A 24,426-nucleotide genomic window follows, 5' to 3' on the forward strand; every position below is an offset into this window, starting at 1 on the left:
ACACACACACACACACACACGTTGTGACATTTTTACATCCAGACTTAAGAAAACACATCATTGGCAGAAACCTCCATATCTCCATCTTTTTTTTTTTTATATATATAAATGAATGCCCTACTTAAGGGGTCTTCAACAGAGGGTCCAGGACCCCAAGTGGGTCCTGCAGGGGGGTCCTCCAAATCTTTGTATGATAGAAACTTGTTTTCTCCTTTTTTATATTAACCACTTCAACCTTAGTGTCCATATTCTGAGAACTAAAAAAATAGCAGATATACAAGCTCACAACTTGTAGATCAGCTATTTTCGGAAAATAGGTTTGGTGTAGAGGGGAAAAAGAGCCACTAATTACGGAGTGAAAGGTCAAGTTAATTAAGTATTGACGTTTCATATCTGTTATATATCTGGAGGCACAAATCGACACAAATCCAAAATACACTGATGATTGTGCTGTCAAACAATGAAACTATGGAAGGAATCTGTGAAAAAGTTGTGGGGGTCCCTGCTTCATCTCTCCCTCAACTAAGGGGTCCTTGGCCTGAAAACGTTGAAGACCCCTGCCCTACTTGATCACACTACAGCGTCACACTAAGGCAGTGTTTCTCAAACTTTCAAAATGTAAAGGTCTCCTCTTCACTCTGAGAGTGTACAAATGGAGTTACAGACTTGTATGGCTAAATTTAGACACCCCTCTCCCCCCAAAAGGAGTCCCTGGAATCCACTTTGAGAACCACTGCACTTCCAAAGCATCAAAAGTAGCAGATCTACAAGCTTCGCGACGCGTTTGGAGCTTGATCTGCTGCTTTTGCCGTTTTTTGAATTTGAATCCTGAAAACGAGTTTGGACATATGAGGTTTCCACCCGACAGAGACAATATCAGTTCTACACACACTCGCAAGCACGCACGCATGCACGCACACACTCACACACTCACATCATGAGACAGTAATCCAGTTCAGACTCAAAGTGGAACGTTGGAAGCTCATCAGCCGGTGTTTGCTGTTCTCCGTCGCTTCTTCTTGTAATCTCAGCCGCCGTGGCAGAAAATGGCATTATCCTGAACCACTTATTATTACTATGTTTATTATCATTTTCATAATTGCATAATAATCAGTACACTTGTTGGACTCCCGTCATTTTGTGCCCTGCATCTTTCTAAAATGTTAGAGAAGCAATGGCAGAGATGATAAGGCTCATCAACACATCTATATTCAGAATGTATACATGGGCTTTTGGTGCCAACTGAGGACAAAAGGGGAGACAGACACGGACGAGCACAGGAGTCTAGCCAGAATCGATCCAGGGACCTTTTGCCATTGTGCCATTGATTGTTGTGCCGGGGCTAATCTTAATGCTGCAATCTACGAGTTTGATGTGATAACCCAGGATTAACGGCCTACTCGATCATACTACAGCATCACTCAAAAGTAGCAAGATCCGCAAGCAGCTTTGCCAATCTGCTACTGTTTTGGAATTCGAATAAATAAACAGTTCTGACTTTTGGATATACAGTTTGAGCTTGCCAGACGAAACAAAATGTTTACTTCATGCCCTCTCTTGCAAGTTTATCAGACAAATGTGATCGTTCATACTTGTCATGCAATATCATGGTCGGATAAAGAACCGCTACTTTTGTTATTGTTGTTATTAACAAACAAAAAGGCAGTGCAAATTAATGCCCTTAATCTGGAATATCCATCCATGGACCTGTCCCCTCCTCTGAGTGGACCCACAAGGGTCCATTTGGTTCCATTTTAACTCTTAAGAGTTATGGTGGTGCTTGAAACTAAAACCAGTGTCCAGTGTGATTTAAAAACCTGGTTTATCGGAAGCGGTTCCAAATGTGATGATGGAACCGATTCTTGGTTCCTCATGTTGGATCTGGTTCCTCCCGGTTCCTTCCGGTTTCCTGGATCCCAACCCGGTCCCATCCTAATTTACAGTACACTTTAAGACAAAATAAGACATAATAAAGCCACAATAAGAAACAATGTTTTGGAAATTAGAACTAATATGTTTTATTAGACTGAAACAAAGACAGAATAGCAGAAAGAGCAAATACATTCTCTGGCACCGGCACCTGCCGACCGTCAGTTCGACCGTCAGTCATGCTGCATCGCCGGCGATAGGACCGGCGGCCACAGAACTGTAGGTAGGACCAGCATCGCTGGTAAGAGCAGCCACCATCGCACGGACCGGCAGTTTACCGCGACGGGACCTGCCGGTCAGTGCGGCGGCTGCCGGTCCTACTGCCGGTCCTATCGGCAGTTCCGCGGCAGGTGACGGTGCCAGAGAATGTATCCGCTCTTTCTGCTGTCTTTGTTTCTGTATAATAAAACATATTAGTTCTAATTACCAACACATTATTTCTTATAATGGCTTTATTATGTCTTATTCTGTCTTAAATTGTACTGTAAATTAGGATGGGACCCCCAACCCTATATCTGGGACAGAATTCTACAATATAACCTGCCTCGCACTTTGTTTCTGTCACAATAAACTCCCCCAAGATAGAAGATCACCAAACCCAAAGGGATATACTCCCACATCCCCAAAGAATGATTATTGCACCCACCTGTGTGTGTTAAGTGTGCTAAATGTATATTCCACAGCAGTGTGAATGGAGGCAGTGCCCCCCTCCATCACGTATTGTGTATATTTGCTGTCAGGCAGAAACCTCTCCACATTTTAACTTTTATTTTTGTGAATCAAGTGAAATACTTGATCATACTACAGCGTCGCACACAAGCTTCAAGTGGCGTATCTGTATGCACGTTTTGAGCTTGTAGATCTTGAACTTTTGCTCTTTTTGAAAAGTAACAGCATTTGAACACAATGAGCTTTCCACCCCAGATAGAGACGATATGTTATTATTTACTGTAGGCACTTGTGTGCGGTTTTAGGAGGGTCGGCCGTACAGTATGTACGTTCCCAAGGGGTTTGGGGTTGTAGGGTTGAGGGAACATAGGGCTGCTGAGGGAACAAGTAGACACGCTGCCTTTTTTAAAGTTACGCTCCGATGCTGAATTGAAACACTAGCCTATATCTATCACTTTGACTTGCACCAGCCTTTAGCACAGAGGTGGTTGGGTAGTGGTAGGTATATCATGTCAGGGTTGCCTCTGGTTCGTGTGTTCCTCGCTTGTTGCCAGAGTTATTGCGTCTTTTTTTTTTAATATGCTGGTTCTTTTTCGTGGTCTGACCGCCAATGTTCATGTTCTGAGCCATGTTTTTTATTTTACATATATATATATGTATACAGTATATATATCTTTCTGCTGCACACTGCCTGACCCTCTCTCCACTGTGACTGGTCCCATTGCATCTCCTCCACATAGTCTCTCCCCTCTCAACAACAAAAGATTGCCCCCTGGTGGACAAAGGAGATTGCAGCCCTGCATTTTAACCACTTTAATCGTATGACAGAAATGGCAGATCTACAAAGCTGACAACGTTGCCGCTGTCCGCTTGTAGATCTGCGCCTCAACTCTTACAATTCCAAGTGCTTCTCAGGGTGGGGGGGGGGGTCCCCAGGTCAAATATGATTATTTTGCCCCAGTTGTTATTTGGAGGGGTGGGGGGTCCGCAGTTCACATAGTTCACAACATCACGTGTGATTATTTTGGGAGTTCACATAATTATTATTTTGAGGGAGTCACCAGTTCACATGTGATTATTTTGGGGCGTTCTTGTTCACAATCTTCACATGATTGAGTTTTTTATTTTTATCACAATGATTATTTTGGGGGTGACAGTATGAAAAGTTTGGGACACTTGGCTTATATGCAACCTGGCAACTCAGGGTTGCCAAGTTGAAAGTGGTTATCCTTCAGGGTGAAGGAGAAATAAATTGTTTTAGCACCTTTCAAAACTTTCAGAATTCAGTCTTGCCAAGAGAGGCACCCGCAGTCTACCCACGGCCCAGTCCCGGGATGACCTTTTCTACATGTTTTAAAGAGCCTTATTCTGTGATCCATTTATAGAAAACAACTTATTCCATGTGTATTTACTGAATCTTTACATTGAAATAATGAAATATATGTATGTAACATCATTCTTTTCTGTTTCCCTTTTGTTGACTCAAAACGTTATAGCAGGGGTCTTCAACATGGGGACGTAACATAACCATTTCAACCCTTGCATCCCTAGTATACTGATGGGGACATTAGATTGTGAGCTTGCAGATCGGCTATATTCTGCGAAGAGGTTTGTTGTAGAGGGGGAAAAGAGCAGACCAAGTACAGAGCCAAAGGTCAAGTTTACTAAGTGTTGAGGGTTTAATAAATGTCTGAACATTAACATGAATCCAAAATGGTAAATATGTTAAAAACATTAATATAGCCAACACTGATGATGACGGTGCTGTCCAACAAGTCAATGATCTGCAATACAATCTTATACAATGTAGTAGTGGGGGTCCCTGCTTCATCTCACACAGCTTAGGGGGTCCTTGGCCTGAGAAATGTTGAAGACCCCTGCATTATTATAGTAAACCGAGCCTCGCTTATAACACACAAACTGACAACGCAATGTAAAATAATTCATAGAAATGTATTTATTGCATTATAAACATTTTTTTTTTTAAGAAATAAAATAGTTTTTTTCCTTTTCTTTTTTTCCAGTGTGGTCTGTTTAAAAAAAAGATGGGCTTCACAGACAGAGAACCTCAGTTTTGAATAAGTGTGTGTGCAGTTTTTCATGGAATAGAATATTTAAGACAGCAGACACGTTGAGTACACACACTTCCTGTGGTAAAAAAAATCACACTCGTGTGAACTGAGCTGTGTGTGTGTGTGCGCGTGTGTGTGTGTGTGTGCAACAGCGCCCCTCCCTTAACATGTGTGGTCAGAAAAGGTTACTGCAGGCTACAGACAGACACAGAGACAGACAGACCCACACACACGGCCACGTATAGGAGCGTTGTAACCACCGCTCAAAAATAAAGAAGGTTGAAACAAACATACTGCACACATGCCACTTGTCAAGTAAACAACGTTAACGCTCCTTTTAAGAGGAAAACCCTTATATTTGGGTTTGATATTGCACATGCAACACTTGTTACTTTTCGGGCAGAAACCTCATATCCGTATTATGACTTTGTAAATAATTAACGCTCTGCTTGATCATACTACAGCATCACACAAAGTGCCGCATTTCGAGCCTGTAGATCAGGGTTCCCCAATCAGTTTTCCCCAAGGGCCGAATTATGTCTAGGGTTCCAAGCCGAGGGCCACACAGATATCGCTGTTGTCGGGGGTCTATGTCCAAAACCGTTCGTTTTGCTTTATCATTTTAAAAATGATTTAAACTAGTGAAAACAGCCGATCTACAAGCACACAAGACCTCGCACCGCGAGGCGCTGTGTGCTTGTAGATCTTCTGTTTTCACTAGTTTTGTGCGACGACCTTGTATGAAGAAGCAGGGCTTTACTTTGCGAAAGAACTTACACATTTGGAGATACAAGGTGTCCACGTGACAACGGCGATATACTAGTGTTGTTTCTGCTCTTATACCACCATTATTACTGGGGTTGGTGGGGGCCAGACAGTAGCCCCCCGCGGGCCGCCTATTGGGGAACCCTGTACTACAGCATCACACAAAGTGCCGCATTTCGAGCTTGTAGATCGTCTAACCGTTTTTGAATTGAGCTTGTAGATCTTCTAACCGTTTTTGAATTTGAATCCTGAAAAGTAACAGTTTTGGACACGAGGTTTCCACCTGACAGACCAAATGAGCAATGTCAACTGAAAGCCAGTTAGCATGGGGACCCCATTCTTCTCATTGTGATTGCTACAAAAAGCTAACAAGGTTCCACTGGACATTTATTCATAACCATAATGCCTGATGTACTCCGTAAAACCTGGGTCTCCCACATGAAAGACCAAAATTGTACCTTCCATCCTAGGTGGAAAAAATAAAAAGTTCAACTAGTTGACAAGAACCTTTGTATATTGTCGTTGTCGGGTGGAAAAGGTGTACGTCCAAAACCGCTCGTTTTGCATTAACCATTTTAAAAGTGATTTGAAAATTGCTTGTAGATCTGCTATTTTCACTAGTTTAAGTATGAAACTTGGAGATACAAGGTTTCTGCCGGACAGTGACAATATGCCTATAACCCTATGGGAAATACTTTGGAAGCAGGAAATAACTGTTTTCCCCACCTGGCAAGGGTTTGGAATTAATCAAATGTTAATGATAACATTACGGGAAACACAGAACATGGTCAAATGTATTGCTGCACTGCACGAGTTGCGTGAGTACGGGCTAATGAATGCAGTACATATACAGGAAAGAATAGATCTGCAAGTTGACACGATGCACCGTGATACGTTATCACCATGTAGGTCTGTTCTTTTTTTGTCACGTGACACCTTCACTCGAGTCCATCTTGGGCCATAGCACACTGGTGTATTGCACTGTATTATTGCTATAGGCCTGGAAATGGGGTGAAACATTTTGGAAGAGTTGAGGAAAAGTTTTGAAAATGCATTGTTGAAAAATGTGTGGGAGGCCTGTTTGCAACATCAAACACAAATATAAAAACTAACAACCGAATGATCCCTTAAAACCCATTTAAGCCTAGAATTATTGAATGCTTTAACCAGTGAGAAATAGCAGATATACAAGCTCACAGCGTGGCACAGAGTGCCGCGCTGCAAGGTTGTAGATCTGCTATTTTTGAAAAAGTCGTGAAAATGTGTGCAAATCTTTGAATATATTTATGTTCAAAGCAAACGTTTGTAACTCAAATTTTGCTTCTGGGTGGTCCCTGGAACTAAATATTTTCCTTCACATGAAAAGGTTTGAGAACCACTGACATAGTAGTCTCTCAAGAACAGACCAACTGAGCTCCATTTAAGTGAAAAGGACCTTTTCTTTGATGATGGCTGGCCAGATTGCTGACATAGAAACATAGGTTTTTCAAAAAACCTTAGAAGGATTCAAAAGACACTTATAGAATCGGGTCAAAATTCAAATTTTCACGATTTTTCAATAGATAAAGCATAAAATAATGATACACAATAATGTGTACCCGTTCTAAATGGGCCAAGTGAGCCAAGTGAGACGGGCCGCGACCACCCACTTTGTTCCAAACACAATTCAACTCCTCCACAGCAACTCAATCACTGTCATTCCCTCTCTGTCACCTCTTGTTCCCTCTGTCCAGGTAACTATGTTAACCCATTTAGAAGGGGTACACATTATTGTGTATCATTATTTTATGCTTTAACTATTGAAAAATAGCAGATTGTGAGCTTGTATATCTGCTATTTTTCACTGGTTAAAGCATTCAATAATTCTAGGCCTAATTCTAGGCCTAATCCCATCAACCCCATACTCTGTGATGTGTGGGTTTGTATACTGCAGCAGGTAAAATACAACCACTTAACGCCTGGTAACGTGTAATTATAACAGCCGACATCCAGATTCTAGTCAGCGCTGGTCACAGTTCATAGGGTCACAGACAACTGAGTTATACTGTACTTGGCACGCGGGTGAGGCGGCGCATCGAAAATAGCCGCCCTACAAGATCACAACGGCTTGCGCTCGCGCCGTTGAGCTTGTAGACCAGTTATTTTCAGTGCATGGACACACCGACGCGCAACTAAGTAATAAAGGTAGCTCTTCATCAAACGGACGACTACAGATTTACTGCAGACAGGCAGTCGAATCATGTAGTCAGGAGATCAGTCGGTTGGAAGGTGTGGAGAAAAAGAAGTTGCTGAATGCACCTGAGAGCCGACAACAAAAAATAGCCTATGCTTGAGGCATCAACAAGTCCGCTACTATGCGACGGTCGAAAGCAATCTCCGTTGGGTTTCGGCGCTTCTCTGCAACTTACAACACGAACTGACAACAGCAGGTTTAACAGTGTACCCACTGCCCATTCAACAGTATATTTAACAGTGTACCCACGCCAAATCAACAGCAGGTTTTCATCAACAGATGCTTTCCGACATGTACCGCCGCCGGTGCGGTGGAGAGTTACCATAAGGCTTATGGTCACGTTTGTTTTTAGTTGTTTGTTTTTTGCCTCGGTGAGAAACCAAATCCTATTTCTAAAAAGTTCCTAAGCCCACAGAAAACAATGAAGTGTTCATCTTGTTGCGTGGAGAGTGTCAGCAATGAATTTCTACACCGCTTGCTGGAGTCCTTGCTGTTTGGTGTGCATCGCTGGCTGGTGTGCATCAAGTTAAAGAAAAAAACAACCTGAAGTGTTTCAGATTAACTGTGCAGCTTGATGTGAAAACCTTAAGTTGATTCAGTGCCCTGAGAGGATCAGGTCCACAATAGATCACAGGTGTTGTTGCTGCTGGCGGCGTGTTTTAACCACTTAAACCCTCAGCATCCGTATTGTGGTGTGGGGAAGCTTTCACAGGAAACAGCAGATCGTTGCAAGCTTATCGATCTGCTATTTTCTGTGAAAGCTTTCCCCCCCACAATAACAGAAAAAAGATCCTAGTATGGAGCCCTGGGGGACCCCGGTCAACGCGAACAGGGTGGCAGCGGTCAAAGAGCCTCCAGAGGTTCCAGTTTGTCCGAGAGGACGCTGAGGACCTGGTCGAACTTGGCGTAGCGCTCCTCTCGCTGGGCGTCGGCCCCGGCCTGGCCCCAGAACAGACGCAGGGCGAACTCCGTGCGGAAGGCCTCCAGCAGCTCGGGGATGGGCTCCCACGCTCCCCCTGGTGGAGAGAGAAGAACACAGAGGCTCGGGTCAAATCCAGTGACCTCAGAACAGTCGCCACCAGGTATTCCTAAACGTAACCTCAGTGAAGCTGTGCCGACACCTACCTTATTCCTAAACCTAACCACAGTAAAACTACACCTAAATCTAACTTTATTCTTAGACTTTACTAGCATGGCCAGACTAATATCACTGCGTTAGATATTAGTCAGGAATCTCTGTGTGGAACTTGCATTTCAAAGGGGCATATAAAGAAAAATGCCACTGGTGATGAACTCGTCCCATATTTGCACACTGGGCCCTGATTGGTGCCGTAAAACTTCAGGGGCAGCAAAATCCAATCACAACAGAGCAGGGTCAGACCTATTCTGCCGAGGGCTTCTTTTTTTTGCACTTGCAATTCGTCTGTTTTCCAATGCGACGCATTGTGAGCTTGTAGATCGGCTATCTTTTTAAAAGTATAAAGTTGTCAAATATGTCAGTCATTTCTTTGTCTATGGTTATGTGTCATATCTGACAGCCCTATACGTGTGTGTGTGTGTGTGTGTGTGTGTGTGTGTGTGTGTGTGTGTGTGTGTGTGTGTGTGTGTGTGTGTGTGTGTGTGTGTGTGTGTGTGTGTGTGTGTGTGTGTGTGTGTGTGTACCTGTGAGCAGAGCCTGTGCGTGCTGCCTGTAGTCTGGAGCGTGCGTGGCGGCGTTGCGCGCCCCCTGCAGCACGTCGTATAGCAGCTGACATCCTCGGTCGCTGTCCTCCAGGGGGTCCTCGCCCTCCATCACCTTGAGCAGGGGCACCAGGTGGGGCATGGCCACCGGACCCTGGACCACCGAGTCTGGGACACCACAGGCACACTGATTTAGTAGTGGCTTAAAGATGGAGTGCCATGATTTCCCCCCCCTCTAAAACATGATTATCAGGTATTATGAATATGATTATACTAGGAGGAAGATTTTTTCCAAAAAAGTGTACAGAAAGAGTTAAAATGTGTTTTTTATGTGGCCACACCCACCAGTTCATTAACACTTTGCTAGCCGAAAAGAATGGCTGTTGACAGATTAGCCGTGAAATTTCTATTATTGTATTATGATCTGAGACATAATATTATGTTTATAAACATGAGCCCGCCACCCCTCCTTCTTGGACTGTGCCGTTGTTTTTTCTTTTTTTTCAATCCCCAGGTCGTTAGCTCACCGTGATTATCTGGATCTCCATTGGGATAGAGTGGCAGTTTTGGCCGAGGCATGTGCTCCCTGTGCGTTTCGCGTGCGCGATCCGTGCGCATATAATCCAAGCATATAATCCAAGAATGACTGAACAGTCGATGTGACCATTTTGGCTAGCTTAGCCCTTAGCACTCCAGCTATGCTAATGTTATCCTCTAAACAGTAAACGGACGGCTGCAAGGAAGCCTCTAGAAGGAATGGACCTGACACTTCTGCTTCATGTCAGACGAGCCATGCGCTATCGATGGACGAGTGGTGACTAGGGAAGGTAAGACGAACGCCGATTTTCGGATAAAAATCATTTATTTCGTTTTTAATGACCCAGTACGGTAAAAGACGGCGCGGCTGAGACTCCTTGCTCAGATGTCCGGTATATTCCGGTTTTAATATTAAGAGGCTCCCTGTGGCTTGCAAAGTGTTAAGTATGCCTGGTTGTCATGGTGGGTGAATGGTAATTAGGGGAGGGGTTGATTCTATGATGTAATTGTATCTGTGTTTTTGGACCGGCACTTTTGACTCACAAGGTGGCAGCCTCCAGGGAAAAACCCAAATAGAAAGGGAATACATAATTGCTCATAACAACCACACCAGGGGGTCTAATGAAGTACTGTCAACCTCCTAGACACATGAAAAACAGAAAAAGTACAAAACTATGGCACCGCCTCTTTAAAGGAGACATTTGGTGTGTGTGTTACTCGACAGCGAGAGTGGTGTTAAATTTAGAGCACGATGGAATATTATGGATGGAACACAACGATCTGATAACCCAAACCATTAAGACAAATATGAGTAAATTCTCCTTCTTCAACACTGCCACCCAGCTGTAAAATCCCTTGATTACTTCCCTTAAAACATGTAGCTTCGCTGGCATCCTTCAAAACTGCCCTGAAAACTCACCTTTCAGGAGGCCAGAGGCGGAGGTAGGCAGGGTGTTTAACTGTACCTGTACTGTACTACATGTTTTATTGTATTGACTATACTTGTACTGTTCTCCATTTTTGTCTAATAAAATACTCAATCAATCAATTACACATGCATCGCCACTGCGGTAGCGTGAGCCGCCTCTCGAGTACTCCAGGTATAGTGATTGATTAGCGAGATGCGGCCCTAACCCTAACCCTAACCACCTCACAGATATACAGTTACAAACAGCTTCTGTGATGGAGGAAAATGCCATGGTTGGTGGCCAAAGATTAAATCGGGTACTGGATCGAGAAGCAACGGTGGTACTGGCAAAACATATTTTGGCTTACTGCTGCAGCTAAATGTGTCTACAGAACCACCTCCAGAGCTTTTATTGATATCATAGCGGGCAGAACATAAAACATTATGGATTGCATGCTGTGTATCGTGTCCAGACTCCAGATTATGTTTCCAGATATTATTTAGCCGGGTTACATTCTACATCGGATATGCATCGTTTTGTCTAGTGTGTGTATGGATGTTATTTAGCCAGATAACATTTACACCTCGTATTAATAAAACAATGGCCTCTGCTGTATGCACAGCAGCACACTGAAATGAGATTTGTGTTTTGCATGTACGATGCAAATGGCCATGTTCATCACTTTCTCCCGTCTCCCGGGTGCAATTGATTCACACCTCGACTTTATGACTTTTATCTCCATCAGATCTCCAATCCAATCACCCCAGAACCGAGGGCGTTGAATGAATTAATCTTGTTTTGAACATACTTTGTGTCAAATAATTTTGACAAACAAGCATAATTATCATGGAAGCATGCAAGACAAGTATACTGTGAAAGTGCTTTCTGGTCTGTGGTTTTGGACCTCAAGAGACTCTGGTTTTATTATACCCATGGTTGTTGTGTCCGAAACCACACCCTAACGTACTGCATACTCGTGGATTAAAAGTTCTTGACCACCGAACCTTAACCTTTCGTCGGAAAGGTCCGGTTCAACTACAAAATGACGCCACTCGCATCTTCTGAAAAGCATTACCCAGAATTAGAGTTCGGAAAGTTGGAAAGTCGGAAAGTCGGAGACAGTATGGACAGGCCTTTAAGTTAAGGCATAAGAGCTGGTACTTGACAATCAAATTGTCTTAGACCACCTGCATCCCCCTCAAGGACCACTGGTGGTCCCCGGACCACCAGTGCTCATTGTTTAGGAAACAGCACCAGTGTAGAAGACTCCTTACACTCTTTTCAAAAATCACAGATTGGGAAGACAAAAATATCAGTTCTGACTGAGATTCCTTTTGGCTTTAATCCCTGCACACTAGACAGTACGCTATTTTTAAGCAGTAGGGTTTCACTTTGGACATACCTGTACTAAAATAGTGTGTTGGTATGCGATTTCGGAACTCTGGCCACATCCAAAATCACATACTCACACTCTACTCGGAATGCCAAATTACATGTTAGGATGTCCGAAGTACAGTATACGTGGTAGTAGGCCATTGTGGTTTCGGAGGCAACCTCTGACTTTCCTGTGTTCCACAGTCGAGGCGAGCATAACGGCAATTCTTTAAAAGAATACTTCCCTTAATTCTTTGAGCTTTCTTTGAGCAGTAATACCAGTATACTATACTCAAATAAATTCAAATAAATTAAGGGAACATTGTGTTCCCTTCATTTCTTTGAGAAGTATATATTCTCTCTCCCTTCTCCTCCCTACTGTGGTTGACTAGGCCTGGGATCAACACTATTGTCAGTTTTCTGATCGGGTCTGGAGTAGGGCTGTCACCATTATGACATTGTACATGAAGATTAATTGTCACTCAAATAATTGCGATTAACGATTGAATTGTGTTTTTGTCATTGACTATTACATTTCTGTTTGGATTGTAGGCTTTGAAGTTGCACATAACCTAAATATACAAAGAAAAGACTGACATATTTGACAACTTTATACTTAAAAAAGAACATGATAGTGGAAATATGCGACACGTTGTGAGCTTGTAGATCTGCAATTTCCACTATTTTTTTAAATGTTTGAAAATATGTGAACATTTTTCAACATGGAAACGATTATGACAAAATAATTGTGATGATGTCAAATAATTGCAATTAGACGATTATGTCATAATTGTCACAATAACGTTGATGTCATCGAGCGGCCGCGAACCCACGAATGTAACCAAGCACGCCGTGCACCAACACATTGATTACCCAAGCTTTAAAATGTGTTTAGTTTGGTATAATCGGTTCTTTTCTTTTGGAAAATAATTGTTTGGTACTGTACGTATGTCCATCTTTTATTCTAACCCATTTAGGCCCTAGGACGATTCTAAAAACGCCTTCTAAATCCTGAGTTTTCTGAAACACGTAACAGCTCAGTTCTAGAATGAAAATCTCTTTCCTCCGTGGTGGAAAGCCTGGTGGCGCGAGGTCAGTGGTTGACTCTCACCGTCTCCGTCGTTCAGGGCGTTCATGAAGGGCTTGAGGGTCTTCTCAAACATCACCGCGCTCTCTGTGTGGTTCCTACGCAAGGCCCGCCACGTCTTCTCCAACCGCACCACCTGCACACACACACACGCGCACGCACGCACACACACACACACACACACACACACACAACCACCGATTAAACCTAATAAAACATATGTATTTTCTTCAGTGGTGGAAAAAGTACTCTTAAGTAAAAGTATCAATACTGCAATATTAGAAATACTCTGTTACAAGTAAAAGTCCGGAATTCAAAGTTTACTTGAGAAGGCATCAACATGTACTTAAAGTACCAAAAGTAAAAGTACTCATAATAATAACTTTCTATTCAATGACAGTTGTATTAGTCAAGGTATTGATCTAATTTGGTTTAACAATTTATAGATGAGCAGGTTCTCACAAAGTCAATGTTGTATTATTGACCATAACACTAAAATACGTATTCCCATTTTCTAGGTTTTTTCCTAACCACCCCCTGTAGTACCCCTGCGTACCCCTAGGGGTACACGTACCCCCATTTGAGAACCACTGATCATCCTAGTACCTGAGGCATCTCCAGGGCCTTCATGACAGCAGAGAAGGAGTAGAGGTCATGGGCCTGCTCCTTCAGAGCGTGTGCCAGGTCGATGACCTTGTGGAGCACCGTGGCCCGCTGGCCCACCGTGCCCGTGCAGCCCAGGATGTCCACGGCCACGCCCAGCGCTATCACGTGGTGTCTGCGTGGTCACAGGACAAAAGAAAAACAACACATGGCATTTTTGGATTAAAGGGTATGTATGTATATTTTTAAACTAAATATTTTGAGATGGGGGTCTGCGGTCAAAGAAATATAATTCTAGGGGGTCCTTGACATGAAAAGGTTTGAGAACCACTGACTTTCTTTCAAAAACCTTGAAAAACGCATTTCGAAGACACTTAGAATCAGGTCAAACTATTAATTTAACACTTATGTTGCTATGATTTTTTTCTCTTCAATGTCCCACGTTGCCATGGTTACCATAGACTTCCATGTAATTGCGCAATTGTGTAAAAAGTGCACGCCCATGCCTAGATGATGCACCACGTGTGTTCACACTGTTCACAGCTTTCAAACAAAAAAATCCGCTTGGAAATCCGTTCAGGCATTCATGATTTATCAGTTAAAAGAACAAGATGATGCGCACATCCTTTCCAAGTGCTGGTGCTGGGCTCAGGTTGACATGAGATTAAAGAATGGAGGTCCGCACACAGCTCAATGCTCCACAGTGTTTATTTAAAACATAAAGTTAGATCAGGGGTGATGAAGGCCAGCTGATGGCCGAAACGTCGTCTAACTTTATGTTTTAAATAAACACTGTGGAGCATTGAGCTGTGTGCGGACCTCCATTCTTTAAATGCATGATTTATCAGCCATTATGTTTTCTTCAGATGTAAACAAACATGGCTGCCATGTTTGAAAGAATGGGTTGGTATGGAGGTCCCAAAAAAAAAATTGAAAAAAAAAAAATTTTTTTTTTTTTTTTTTTTTTTTTCAAAAACGGCCCAAACTCGGGAAACTCGGGGTTGGCACAGCGGTAGTACCTTTTCAAACTCTGGAAACTCGGGGTTGGCACCAGATGTGTTAAGACTTGCACTAGGGGTGTAACAATATAGTAACTGTATCAAAATATCGTTTTTAACGTAAAAAAATCGAAGTAGATCGAAATGAAAACAGCTAAAATCGAATCGAATCGTTTTATTTTGTATCGTATCGAATCGGCAGTGCAAAGAATCGATTGTATCGATACTACCTACATGTGCATTGTATTGAGCATTTTTAAGAAGAAAAAAATAAAAGGAGGGGTTTAATTACTTTTCCTTTACATATAGCTACACTGGTCTATCGATAAATGTGAGTAATCTCTGGCTTCATGTCAAGGTGCAGGTTTGTCAATATACAATGACCATGTATTTGGCAGATAATCACTGTGTTTACTTATTTATATCCATAATACACGTTTCCCTTAAAAACCTGCACTATCCACACCTTTCACACAGATTTAATTTCTTTGCTAAATAGTTACTATATCGATTTTAAATTATTAAATCGAATCGTATCGTATCGCCATGAATGAACCAATATCGTCCATGTATCGCATCGTCAACCATGTATCGTGATATGTATCGAATCGCTCTTAAAATGTATTGTTACACCCCTAACTTGCACAAATCTTAACGATTTAAACAAAATAGCAGATCTACAAGCTTGTGCTGTGAGCTTGTATATCTGCTATTTTTTTAATAGTTTAAGCATAAAATAATGGTTAAAGTAATAAGGCATAATAATGCGTTCCCAGAACGGGATGAACTGAGTTGAGTTGAGTGTAGTCCACTGTACCTCTCCAGAAGGTCCTGTCGCAGCTGCTGTCCATGAGGCAGAGTGACCAGCTCCATCCCCGTCTCAACCCCCATGATGCTCTTCTGCTCCTCCGTTACCCCAACGATGCGTGCTACCTACAGGGACAACATCACAGACGTCAACGATGCGTGCTACCTACAGGGACAACATCACAGACGTCAGCAACACACAAAAGATAAGGTGACTTAACTGCGTCTCCATATTGGTATATGGCAGGGGTCTTCAACGTTTTCAGGCCAGGGACCTCTTAGCTGAGAGAGTTATGAAGCAGGGACCCCCACAACCTTTTCATAGATTCCATATAGTTTCATTGTTTGACAGCACAATCGTCGGTCAGTGTATTTTGGATTCATGTCAATTTGTGTTTTCAGATATTTCACCACTTGAACCGTCAATACTTAAAAAACTTGACCTTTCACTCTGTACTTAATCTGCTCTTTTTCCCCTCTACACCAAACCGAAAATAGCTGATTCTCAGAATATGGACGCTAGGGTTCAAATGGTTAATATAAAAAAGGAGAGAAAAAGTATCTATCACACAAAGATTTGGAGGACCCCCTGTACAACTCTGAGGACCCCCTAGGGGTCCCGGACCCCCTGTTGAAGACCCCTGGTATATGGTATTTCTTTAGACTGCAACATTAGTTTATTTATCAGAGAGATTATTACATTGTGTGTATGTACGTACAGTATGTATTTTCCACCCTATTTGTTTCTTTCGTTAATGTCGGGTGGAAACCCTATGTCCAAAACTTTTCATGATTCAATTCACTGTGCCACATGCTGTTTTACATTTCTGAAAATGTGGTGGTGCGCTGCCGTGGTTCCCAAACCTTTTAGCTCGGTACCCAAAAGAGAAATGAGATGTTTACCCGTGACCCAAGACTAGTGAAAATAGCAGATCTACAAGCACACAACAAGTCAGAGCGGTGGTGTACTGTACCTGGCAGTCTACACTGAGCATGTGCAGAGCGGTGGTGTACTGTACCTGGCAGTCTACACTGAGCATGTGCAGAGCGGTGGTGTACTGTACCTGGCAGTCTACACTGAGCATGTGCAGAGCGGTGGTGTACTGTACCTGGCAGTCTACACTGAGCATGTGCAGAGCGGTGGTGTACTGTACCTGGCAGTCTACACTGAGCATGTGCAGCGCGGTGGTGGGGGCGTCGTGGCGGTTGAACAGCTCTTTGAGCGCCAGCAGCACGGTGGGCTCCAGAGGACGGTTGTTGTCCGGGAGGAGGACGGACTCGAAGCGGTCCAACTGGAAACACGACTCACACTCCACCTGGGAGGGCAATTAGGCCAGGTATAAAATGTGCAGACGACACAGGTATAGTAGTATAGACTACTAGGAATAGAACACACCAACTATACATTCAATACTAACCTTTTACCATCAGGGCGACGGTACACAGTACTGATGTTGCAAGCTCGGACTCAGAGATATTTTTTCTCCACAAGTATAGAACGTTTGAACAAACACGCCCAATCTCAGTTCTGCGCATAATGAGTAATGTGATACAGTATGTGATGCCTCTCGAATATAACTTGTAGCCTGTTCTATTCTCCTCTCCATAAGAGAGGCGTTGTGTGCTTGCAGATCAGCTCTTTTTGTCTGTTCTTCTCAGAAAAGGGTAGGGTTCAAGTGGCTAAAGAGTGAAGACCCCCCCTGTTGAAAACCCCTGCAAGTCTATATAAAAACTAAATGGGAAGCAGAGCTTAAAACAGGGGGGCCCACACTTTTTTGACTTTTAAAATGACCTGCTCAACATGATCTACCCATCCAAAACAAAATGTACCTGAGGGGCCTTTGGAATGGCGACACTGGCGTTACATAGTATAAGACAAACACACTTGAAATTCTGAAATATTGGGGGAAAAAGTATTTGGGTTCTTTGTAATGCTATTGACTTTTGAAAACAAAGCATTGCATTGGGGGGTTTACCTATTTTAGAAGCCGTGAAGAGCTTACAGGACCTTCTTGGTGTCAATCAATCAAGTCACCTTCATTCAAGTGACAGATATAAAAAAAAGGGGTTTAGTGTTTTTTTTTGTTTATAAATAGGTTTCTTTATATTTTAATTTGTATTTATTTAGGGGCATGTAATGTGGTCTACCTGCACAGTCTTGTAATCTACTGGTAGATCAAGATCTACCTTTTGGTCACCCCTGGTTTAAGAGATTCAAATAATGGAGGAAGAAGAATGGGCACACATTGTACAGTAAGTATATCCATGCACAACCTCACTGCTTATGGAGGAAATTGTGCTGGAAGAAGTATTTTCATAACAGCCAAATAAATGTCAGAAAGCTGCACCACAACACCGGTGGTGGCTGAGGGGGAGGATGGAGGCGCGTCACTCACATACTTTCTGGAATTGCACAAGGTTGCTGTCGGGCAGAAACCTCTTGTCTCAATATTCTGTGTTATCAACCCATTTAGGCCTAGAAATGATTGAATGCTTTAACCCAGGGATGTCAAACATACGATGATTCAATCCGGCCCCCCAGGCTAGAGCATACATTTCTGAGCATTTAGAAAAAAAAAGTAAGTCTCTAGCCCATTCCTGTCAAGAGTTATAATTGTTTTAAGAATTAACCTAACTAATGTCTGTACACTGCAGGCTAGGTTTCTCCCACCTGGCAGTGATTGAGTTGATTGATTGGAATGTTAAGTGACCAGCTCTCTCTCTCTCTTTGAAGATGACAGCATTGCTAGGAATAGGGTGGTTGGTCTGGCTATGAATAATACCTTGAACATACCTACAATATTCGAACTGTACTCAAAGATTACACATATTAGACATGGAAATTAATGTTGTTAAAAAAAATAACTTATTTAAAAAATATAATAATAATAAAAATGTAAAAGTTTTATTATTCCGATATTTTCTGAATATGCCATTTTTTTTAGCCATTTACAAATTACTAGAAGCTGGGCCGCCCTTCCCAGCGTCTAGTCGGCGACCTGGCCAACTCGGAACAATGTAAATAGGGAATGAATGCCCCGCCCTTTAATGCAAACCCCATTATACCTGTTTTCATAGGACCCGTTTTGACCATTTGTCTGCCTGTGTCCATTTTTGCCCATATATGGAGATATCTGTATCTGTCTGTCGGTGTCCATTTTATGTCCATATATGGAGATCACTGCAGTTATAGTTCTGGGTCCATTTTATGCCCATATATGCCCATGGAGATATCTGTCTATCTGCATCCATTTTATGCCCATATATGGAGATCTCTGTATCTGTCTGTCTGTGTCCCTTTTATGCCCGTATATGGAGATCTTTGTGATTCTGCATCCATTGTATGCCCATATATGCCATATATGGAGATATCTGTTTATCTGCGTCCATTTTATGCCCATATATGAGATTTCTGTCGCTTTTTCAAACAATCGTGGGTCGGGTCGGGTTGAGGCCGAGCACTGCACTACCTGCTGCGGTGGGGAACGCACGTGCCGAATTTGAAATAGGGAATGAATGCCCCACCCTTTAATGCAAACCCCATGAATGCCCCACCCTTTAATGCAAACCCCAATATACCTGTTGTCATAGGACCCGTTTTGACCATCTGTTTGTCTTTGTCCACTTATGCCCATATATGAAGATCTCTGCACACACAGTACCGGTTGCGGAAAACTCTGATGTCAGACTTTATGCCCATATCGGGATTTTGTGTTGACTCATGTGGCGTACGTGATGTCAGAGCCTTTTATGAAGTGATGTCACAATGACTCAGCGCTTGCGCCGATTTCCTCTGGAACAGCCTGATGTCAACAATCAGCTCCGCATAAGGAGATTCCGAACGTTTCGCGCCGCTTCGGGAAAGCCGCGAGTCGGGTCGGGTCGAGGCCCGGCACTGCACTCCGCGTGGCGGCGGGGAACGCGCGTGCCGAGTCTGAAGCCGGTGGGACGAACGGTTCTCGAGATACGTGGATTACAAACAAACAAACAGACAGACAGACAGAGATTTGTCGCATTTATAGATAGATAGCGTACTGGAGACTATCAGGAATTGAATTATTCTATTATCAAATGGTTTATTCTTATTGGCACTTCTTAAAGGAGTAGTTCACCCCCAAAATGCCATGGAGCCAATGTAGACTCATTCCTAAAACAGAAATTTGATTACAATAAATGCATGCCTATTGATTCCGGATGGGGACCCAAATGCATTTGGGTCCCCATCCGGAATCAATGGGGGGAAGTGTACTATTATCACATTTTTGTCTTAGTAATGCGACAAATAAAATAAAAATATATTATTGAACTCAATTCTCCATGGCGTGAGTAATCAAAGAAAAAAAAGTCATTTTGGGGATGAACTACTCCTTTAAACAAATAGCATCTCTCGTACCTAACTGCAACTGTAATACCAATAATGAAAGTAGCTATTTTACTTAATAATGAACACAATTTGTAAAATGATGATGCTCCAATGCTGCTATACTGCTAGCTACAGCAGTATAGGAAGAAAAACAGAGCAGGAAGAAAAACAGAGCGAACATGTGCGCGAGTGTGCTTGCCATCCGATCCGCGACTGGTTCGGCCCTCATCAAGTCGCCTTTCATCCAATGCGGCCCTCACCCCAAGATGAGTTCGACACCCCTGCTTTAACCAGTGAAAAATAGCAGATATACAAGCTCACAGCGCGGCACCGAGTGCCGTGCTGTGAGCTTGTAGATCTGCTATTTTTGAAAAAGTCGTGAAAATGTGTGCAAATCTTTGAATATTGTGTATTTTCAAAGCGAACGTTTGTAACTAAAATTTTGCTTCTGGGGGGGTCCCTGGAACTAAATATTTTGAGATGGGGGTCCGTGGCCAAATACATATCATTTTGGGGGTTCACATGAAAAGGTTTGAGAACCACTGACATAGTAGTCTCTCAAGAACAGACTAACTGAGCTCCAGTTGAAGTGAAAAGGACCTTTTCTTTGACGATGGCTGGCCAGATTGCTGACATAGAAACATAGGTTTTTTCAAAAAAAAACCTTAGAAGGATTCAAAAGACACTCGGGTCAAAATTCGAATTTTCACGATTTTTCAAAAATAGCAGATCTACAAGCTCGCAGCGCGGCACTCGGTGCCGCGCTGTGAGCTTGTATATCTGCTATTTTTCAATAGTTGAAGCATAAAATAATGAAACACAAAATGTGTACCCTTTCTAAATGGGTTAACGCCCTAGCCCTACTATTTAATCATACTGCTAGTGTCTCACACAAAAGTAGCAGATCCACTCCAGCTCGACGCGCCTACTTTTGATGCTTTTGAGTTTGAATCCTGAAAAGGAACAGTTTTGGACATAATGAGGTTTCCACCGCGACAGGGAAAAGCCGTGCGTTTTGAGCTTGTAGATCGTCTATTTTCGGTTAAGGTTCCCCTCAGAATAGGGACGCTAGGGTTCGAGTGGTAAAACAATAATAATAAAATAAAATGTTCCAATCGCACAAATATTTGTCAGCCCGCCTGTAGTAACTATCAGGACGATATGAAAATTTCATATCACGATTATTGTGACCAAAGAAATCGCGATTTATGATATTGTCGCGATAATCAAAATCCATTATCCTTGGGCGGAACATTTGCCCAAAAATAGCAGATCTACAAGCTCACTTGTAGATCGGCTAATTTTTGGCAAAGACATTTGATAGAGAGTGAAAAAAGGATGTATCAAGTATATTATACGTATTATAAGTACATTTTACCAATTATAGAGGGTTTGAGAGTTACCGGATATGCAGCTCAAAGATGAATTGATCCCAGTGCATGACGGAGGGCGATATCACGATAAATTAAATCTCCACAATACGATTATCGTGAGTGTTTAACGATAATATCGTGTATCGTCCCATCCCTAGTGAGGACCCCCTGTTGAAGACCCATGGCGTACGTACGTGTGGACGCTCAAAGTGCCAGTCTTCCACGTCCTCTTCCTGGTCCCGCTGAGTCTCTGATGACTCCGCCCCCTGCCCCTCTGCATTCTGGGCCTCCAGGAAGCTGAAGGAGGTCTCTGTGAGGCGGGCGCGGCTCTGCCACTTCTCCTCGGCCCGCAGCCGGTCCACGTGACTCTTCTGACGGGACTGTGGGAGCTGGACGACAACAACAACAACAACATTTACCCATCTGCCATTTAGAACTGAGGCCGATTCTACAAACACCTTTTAACACTCGGGTGACTGAAAAGAAAATCACTTCCACTCTGACTGCATTTATAAGTCAAATTGACAGGTAAATTCAGAGTCAGAGTGGTCTAATGGTATATTATTTCATACTTAGGAAACGTTTCAGAAGGGGGGAAAAAAACGAGAACGTATGTCTTGAGTATTGAGGAAAAGTCATGGAAGGGGACATTTCTGAGACCTTCACGGGGAGAGTTATTGCACTTTGCGATCTCAAAATTGGTCAAAATGACCTGTTAGTCACCCATGTGTTAAATCCCCACCTGACGGTTTCTGAAAAACTAAAATATTGTATTCAAAAATTACAAAAAAAGAAAAGGAAATATGTAGCTACATACTGTACATCACTGGTTCCCATCACTTATTTCCACATAACAACTCAAAGGTATTTTAATGACATTGAAATGGGTGGTTCTCGCCTTTAATTCTCTTTTGGGTGTAAACCTGAAAGGTTTGGGAACCACTTGCTGTACATAGCAACAAGAACCCAGAAAGGGGTTCCCGTCTTGAAGGGTAAAAACCCCAAAAGGTGTTCCCGTCCTAAATGGGTTAAATACCAGTGTACCTTATGTCGATCAGGTGGTCAACACATGCAGACATTTTTAATCCCATGGACAACACTAATCCCATAGTACAGTGGTTCCTAACCTTTTCAGGCCGTGACTCCCCAAAATAATTTGAACTGGGACCCCCCACCCTGACAAGCATTTTTAATTTTAGGAGTTGAGGAAGCACCACATTTGGTTCTTTCTTTCTACATTTAGTTCCCTTTCTTTTATGGAAATAACAGAAACGATAGAACTTGCACAAAAAACGAATTCCACCCACTTTTTACTTGTGTAAACCTGTGATGTGACAATAAATCTGATTATTCTGATTATATCACACATGCTACTAGTATCAAAAGTTTTCAAAGGTTTTTAAATATTTTTCAATCAAATCTTCAAAAATAGCAGATATAGCTTGTAGATCTGCTATTTTTTGAAAAGCCAACGTATAAATGGATAAAGTGTACACAATATAAAATATATATTCAAAGATTTGCCCAAATCTTTGAATATAGAATATATCTGTGAATATATATATTTTCAAAAATAGCAGATCTACAAGCTCATAGCACGGCACTCGGTGCATCGCTATGGGGCTGTTAAGTATGACATCATTTTGTAGGCAGAGGAGAATTTCTGCCCCCAGTTTCCGTGAATCTTTTTACTATTTTTACTATTTACACATTTTTCTTCTCTTTGTTGTTGAAAGGAAAGTGTTAGAATTATACTTTAGTCGTTATTTTTGTCTCCGATCTGTTGAAATAGCAAGGGACAGAAAATGCTCTGGGGGCAGAGTTCTCCTCTGCCTACAAAATGATGTCACAGCTTAAAAGCTTGTATATCTGCTATTTTTTCAATATCCAAAGTATAAAACCATCATGGTTAAAGTTACGTGACACAGACTGTTTTAACGGGTTACCTGCACCACCAGGTCGTCGTAGATGGAGTTGTCAACGGGAGGAGGAGGGGGGATGGTGTTGGGGAACACAGCCGACACCCGGAGGGGCTTGGGGGGGGCTCTGGAGTTCAGCTGTCCATCGGACCCTCGTAACGTCACCCCCCCACCTGCAGCCACAAGCACAGGTCAATGTGTGCGTGCGTGTGTGTGTGTGCGTGCGTGTGCGTGTGTGTGTGTGTGTGTGCGCGTGGAATAAAGCAAAATGAAATCTCATGGCTGAAAATGTAATTATCAGATTAATTAATGACAGATTGAGGCTTTAAACGAAAGCTTTCTGAGACCATTCACGTTTTACGGAACTTGTTGTTGTTCTATTAACAATTTGACCACTTCAAAAATACTCTTTATTCTTAAAATAAACAATGACCAATAGTACGTCGCACTGCGAAGTTTTGAGCTAGATCGGCTATTTTTGGTGCGCTTCTATGGAATCCAAATGACTGAGAACTTTAATGTGTGTGTGTTTATGTCTGTGAGAGAGAGAGCTTATCTCTTATCTTATCATCTGTAAACTGTAAAATCCTTAATTTAACCTCTGAGAGTGTCAGAGTTTACAAATAGATATGTTTACACTAAGTTGTATGGTGTGTGTGCGTGCATGCACGTGTCTGTTTGTGTGTGTGTGTGTGTGTGTGTGTGTGGGCGTGTGCGTGTTACCTGGAGGGGTGGGGCGTGTGGCGTGCCGCGGGCGGGGGCTCAGCATGGGTTCGCTGCCGGTGCGGAACACCGGGGAGATGGGGGCGGGGCCGGCCTTCTCTGATTGGCTGTTCAGAGGAACGCCTGACGAGAGAGAGAGAGAGAGAGAGAGAGAGAGAGGGGGGGAGGGACCCAACACCAGGAAATGGAGTCATACAATAAATAACACTACAGTTCAAGATTAGGACACACGTCCAGTCATCCACGGTTTATGCAAATGCTTCACACCAAGGGGCGTGCCTGTCATTTCCTCTGATCTCCTGTCAGATTACCCATAGGGCTGTGGTTCTCAACCTGCGGGTTCGGGGCCAACTGGCAGGCCAGGTGAATATAGCAAGTAGGTCCCC

At 42.8% G+C, this 24,426-nt stretch overlaps 2 protein-coding genes across 2 annotated transcripts in view; one reads left to right on the forward strand and one right to left on the reverse strand.

The window, feature by feature from the left end:
• trip10b (thyroid hormone receptor interactor 10b) overlaps nucleotides 1–14 on the forward strand; it is a 42,639-nt gene extending 42,625 nt beyond the window's left edge. The window contains exon 14 of the mRNA XM_080722262.1: nucleotides 1–14. This exon is cut by the window's left edge and continues 233 nt beyond it. The gene's annotated coding sequence lies outside the window, so the exon portion shown is untranslated.
• An 8,497-nt stretch (nucleotides 15–8,511) lies between these two features.
• sh2d3a (SH2 domain containing 3A) overlaps nucleotides 8,512–24,426 on the reverse strand; it is a gene marked incomplete at both ends in the record, with an annotated part of 38,032 nt that continues 22,117 nt past the window's right edge. Inside the window, 9 exons of the mRNA XM_080722458.1 lie at nucleotides 8,512–8,684; nucleotides 9,331–9,516; nucleotides 13,279–13,390; nucleotides 13,861–14,032; nucleotides 15,673–15,788; nucleotides 16,817–16,978; nucleotides 21,593–21,787; nucleotides 23,345–23,490; nucleotides 24,041–24,163. Coding sequence (XP_080578584.1) covers nucleotides 8,512–8,684; nucleotides 9,331–9,516; nucleotides 13,279–13,390; nucleotides 13,861–14,032; nucleotides 15,673–15,788; nucleotides 16,817–16,978; nucleotides 21,593–21,787; nucleotides 23,345–23,490; nucleotides 24,041–24,163 — 1,385 coding nt within the window. The remainder of the gene's footprint in view (nucleotides 8,685–9,330; nucleotides 9,517–13,278; nucleotides 13,391–13,860; nucleotides 14,033–15,672; nucleotides 15,789–16,816; nucleotides 16,979–21,592; nucleotides 21,788–23,344; nucleotides 23,491–24,040; nucleotides 24,164–24,426) is intronic.

This window comes from Nannobrachium achirus (assembly GCF_963921795.1).
Source record: "Nannobrachium achirus genome assembly, chromosome: 3".
Lineage (NCBI taxonomy): Eukaryota > Metazoa > Chordata > Actinopteri > Myctophiformes > Myctophidae > Nannobrachium > Nannobrachium achirus.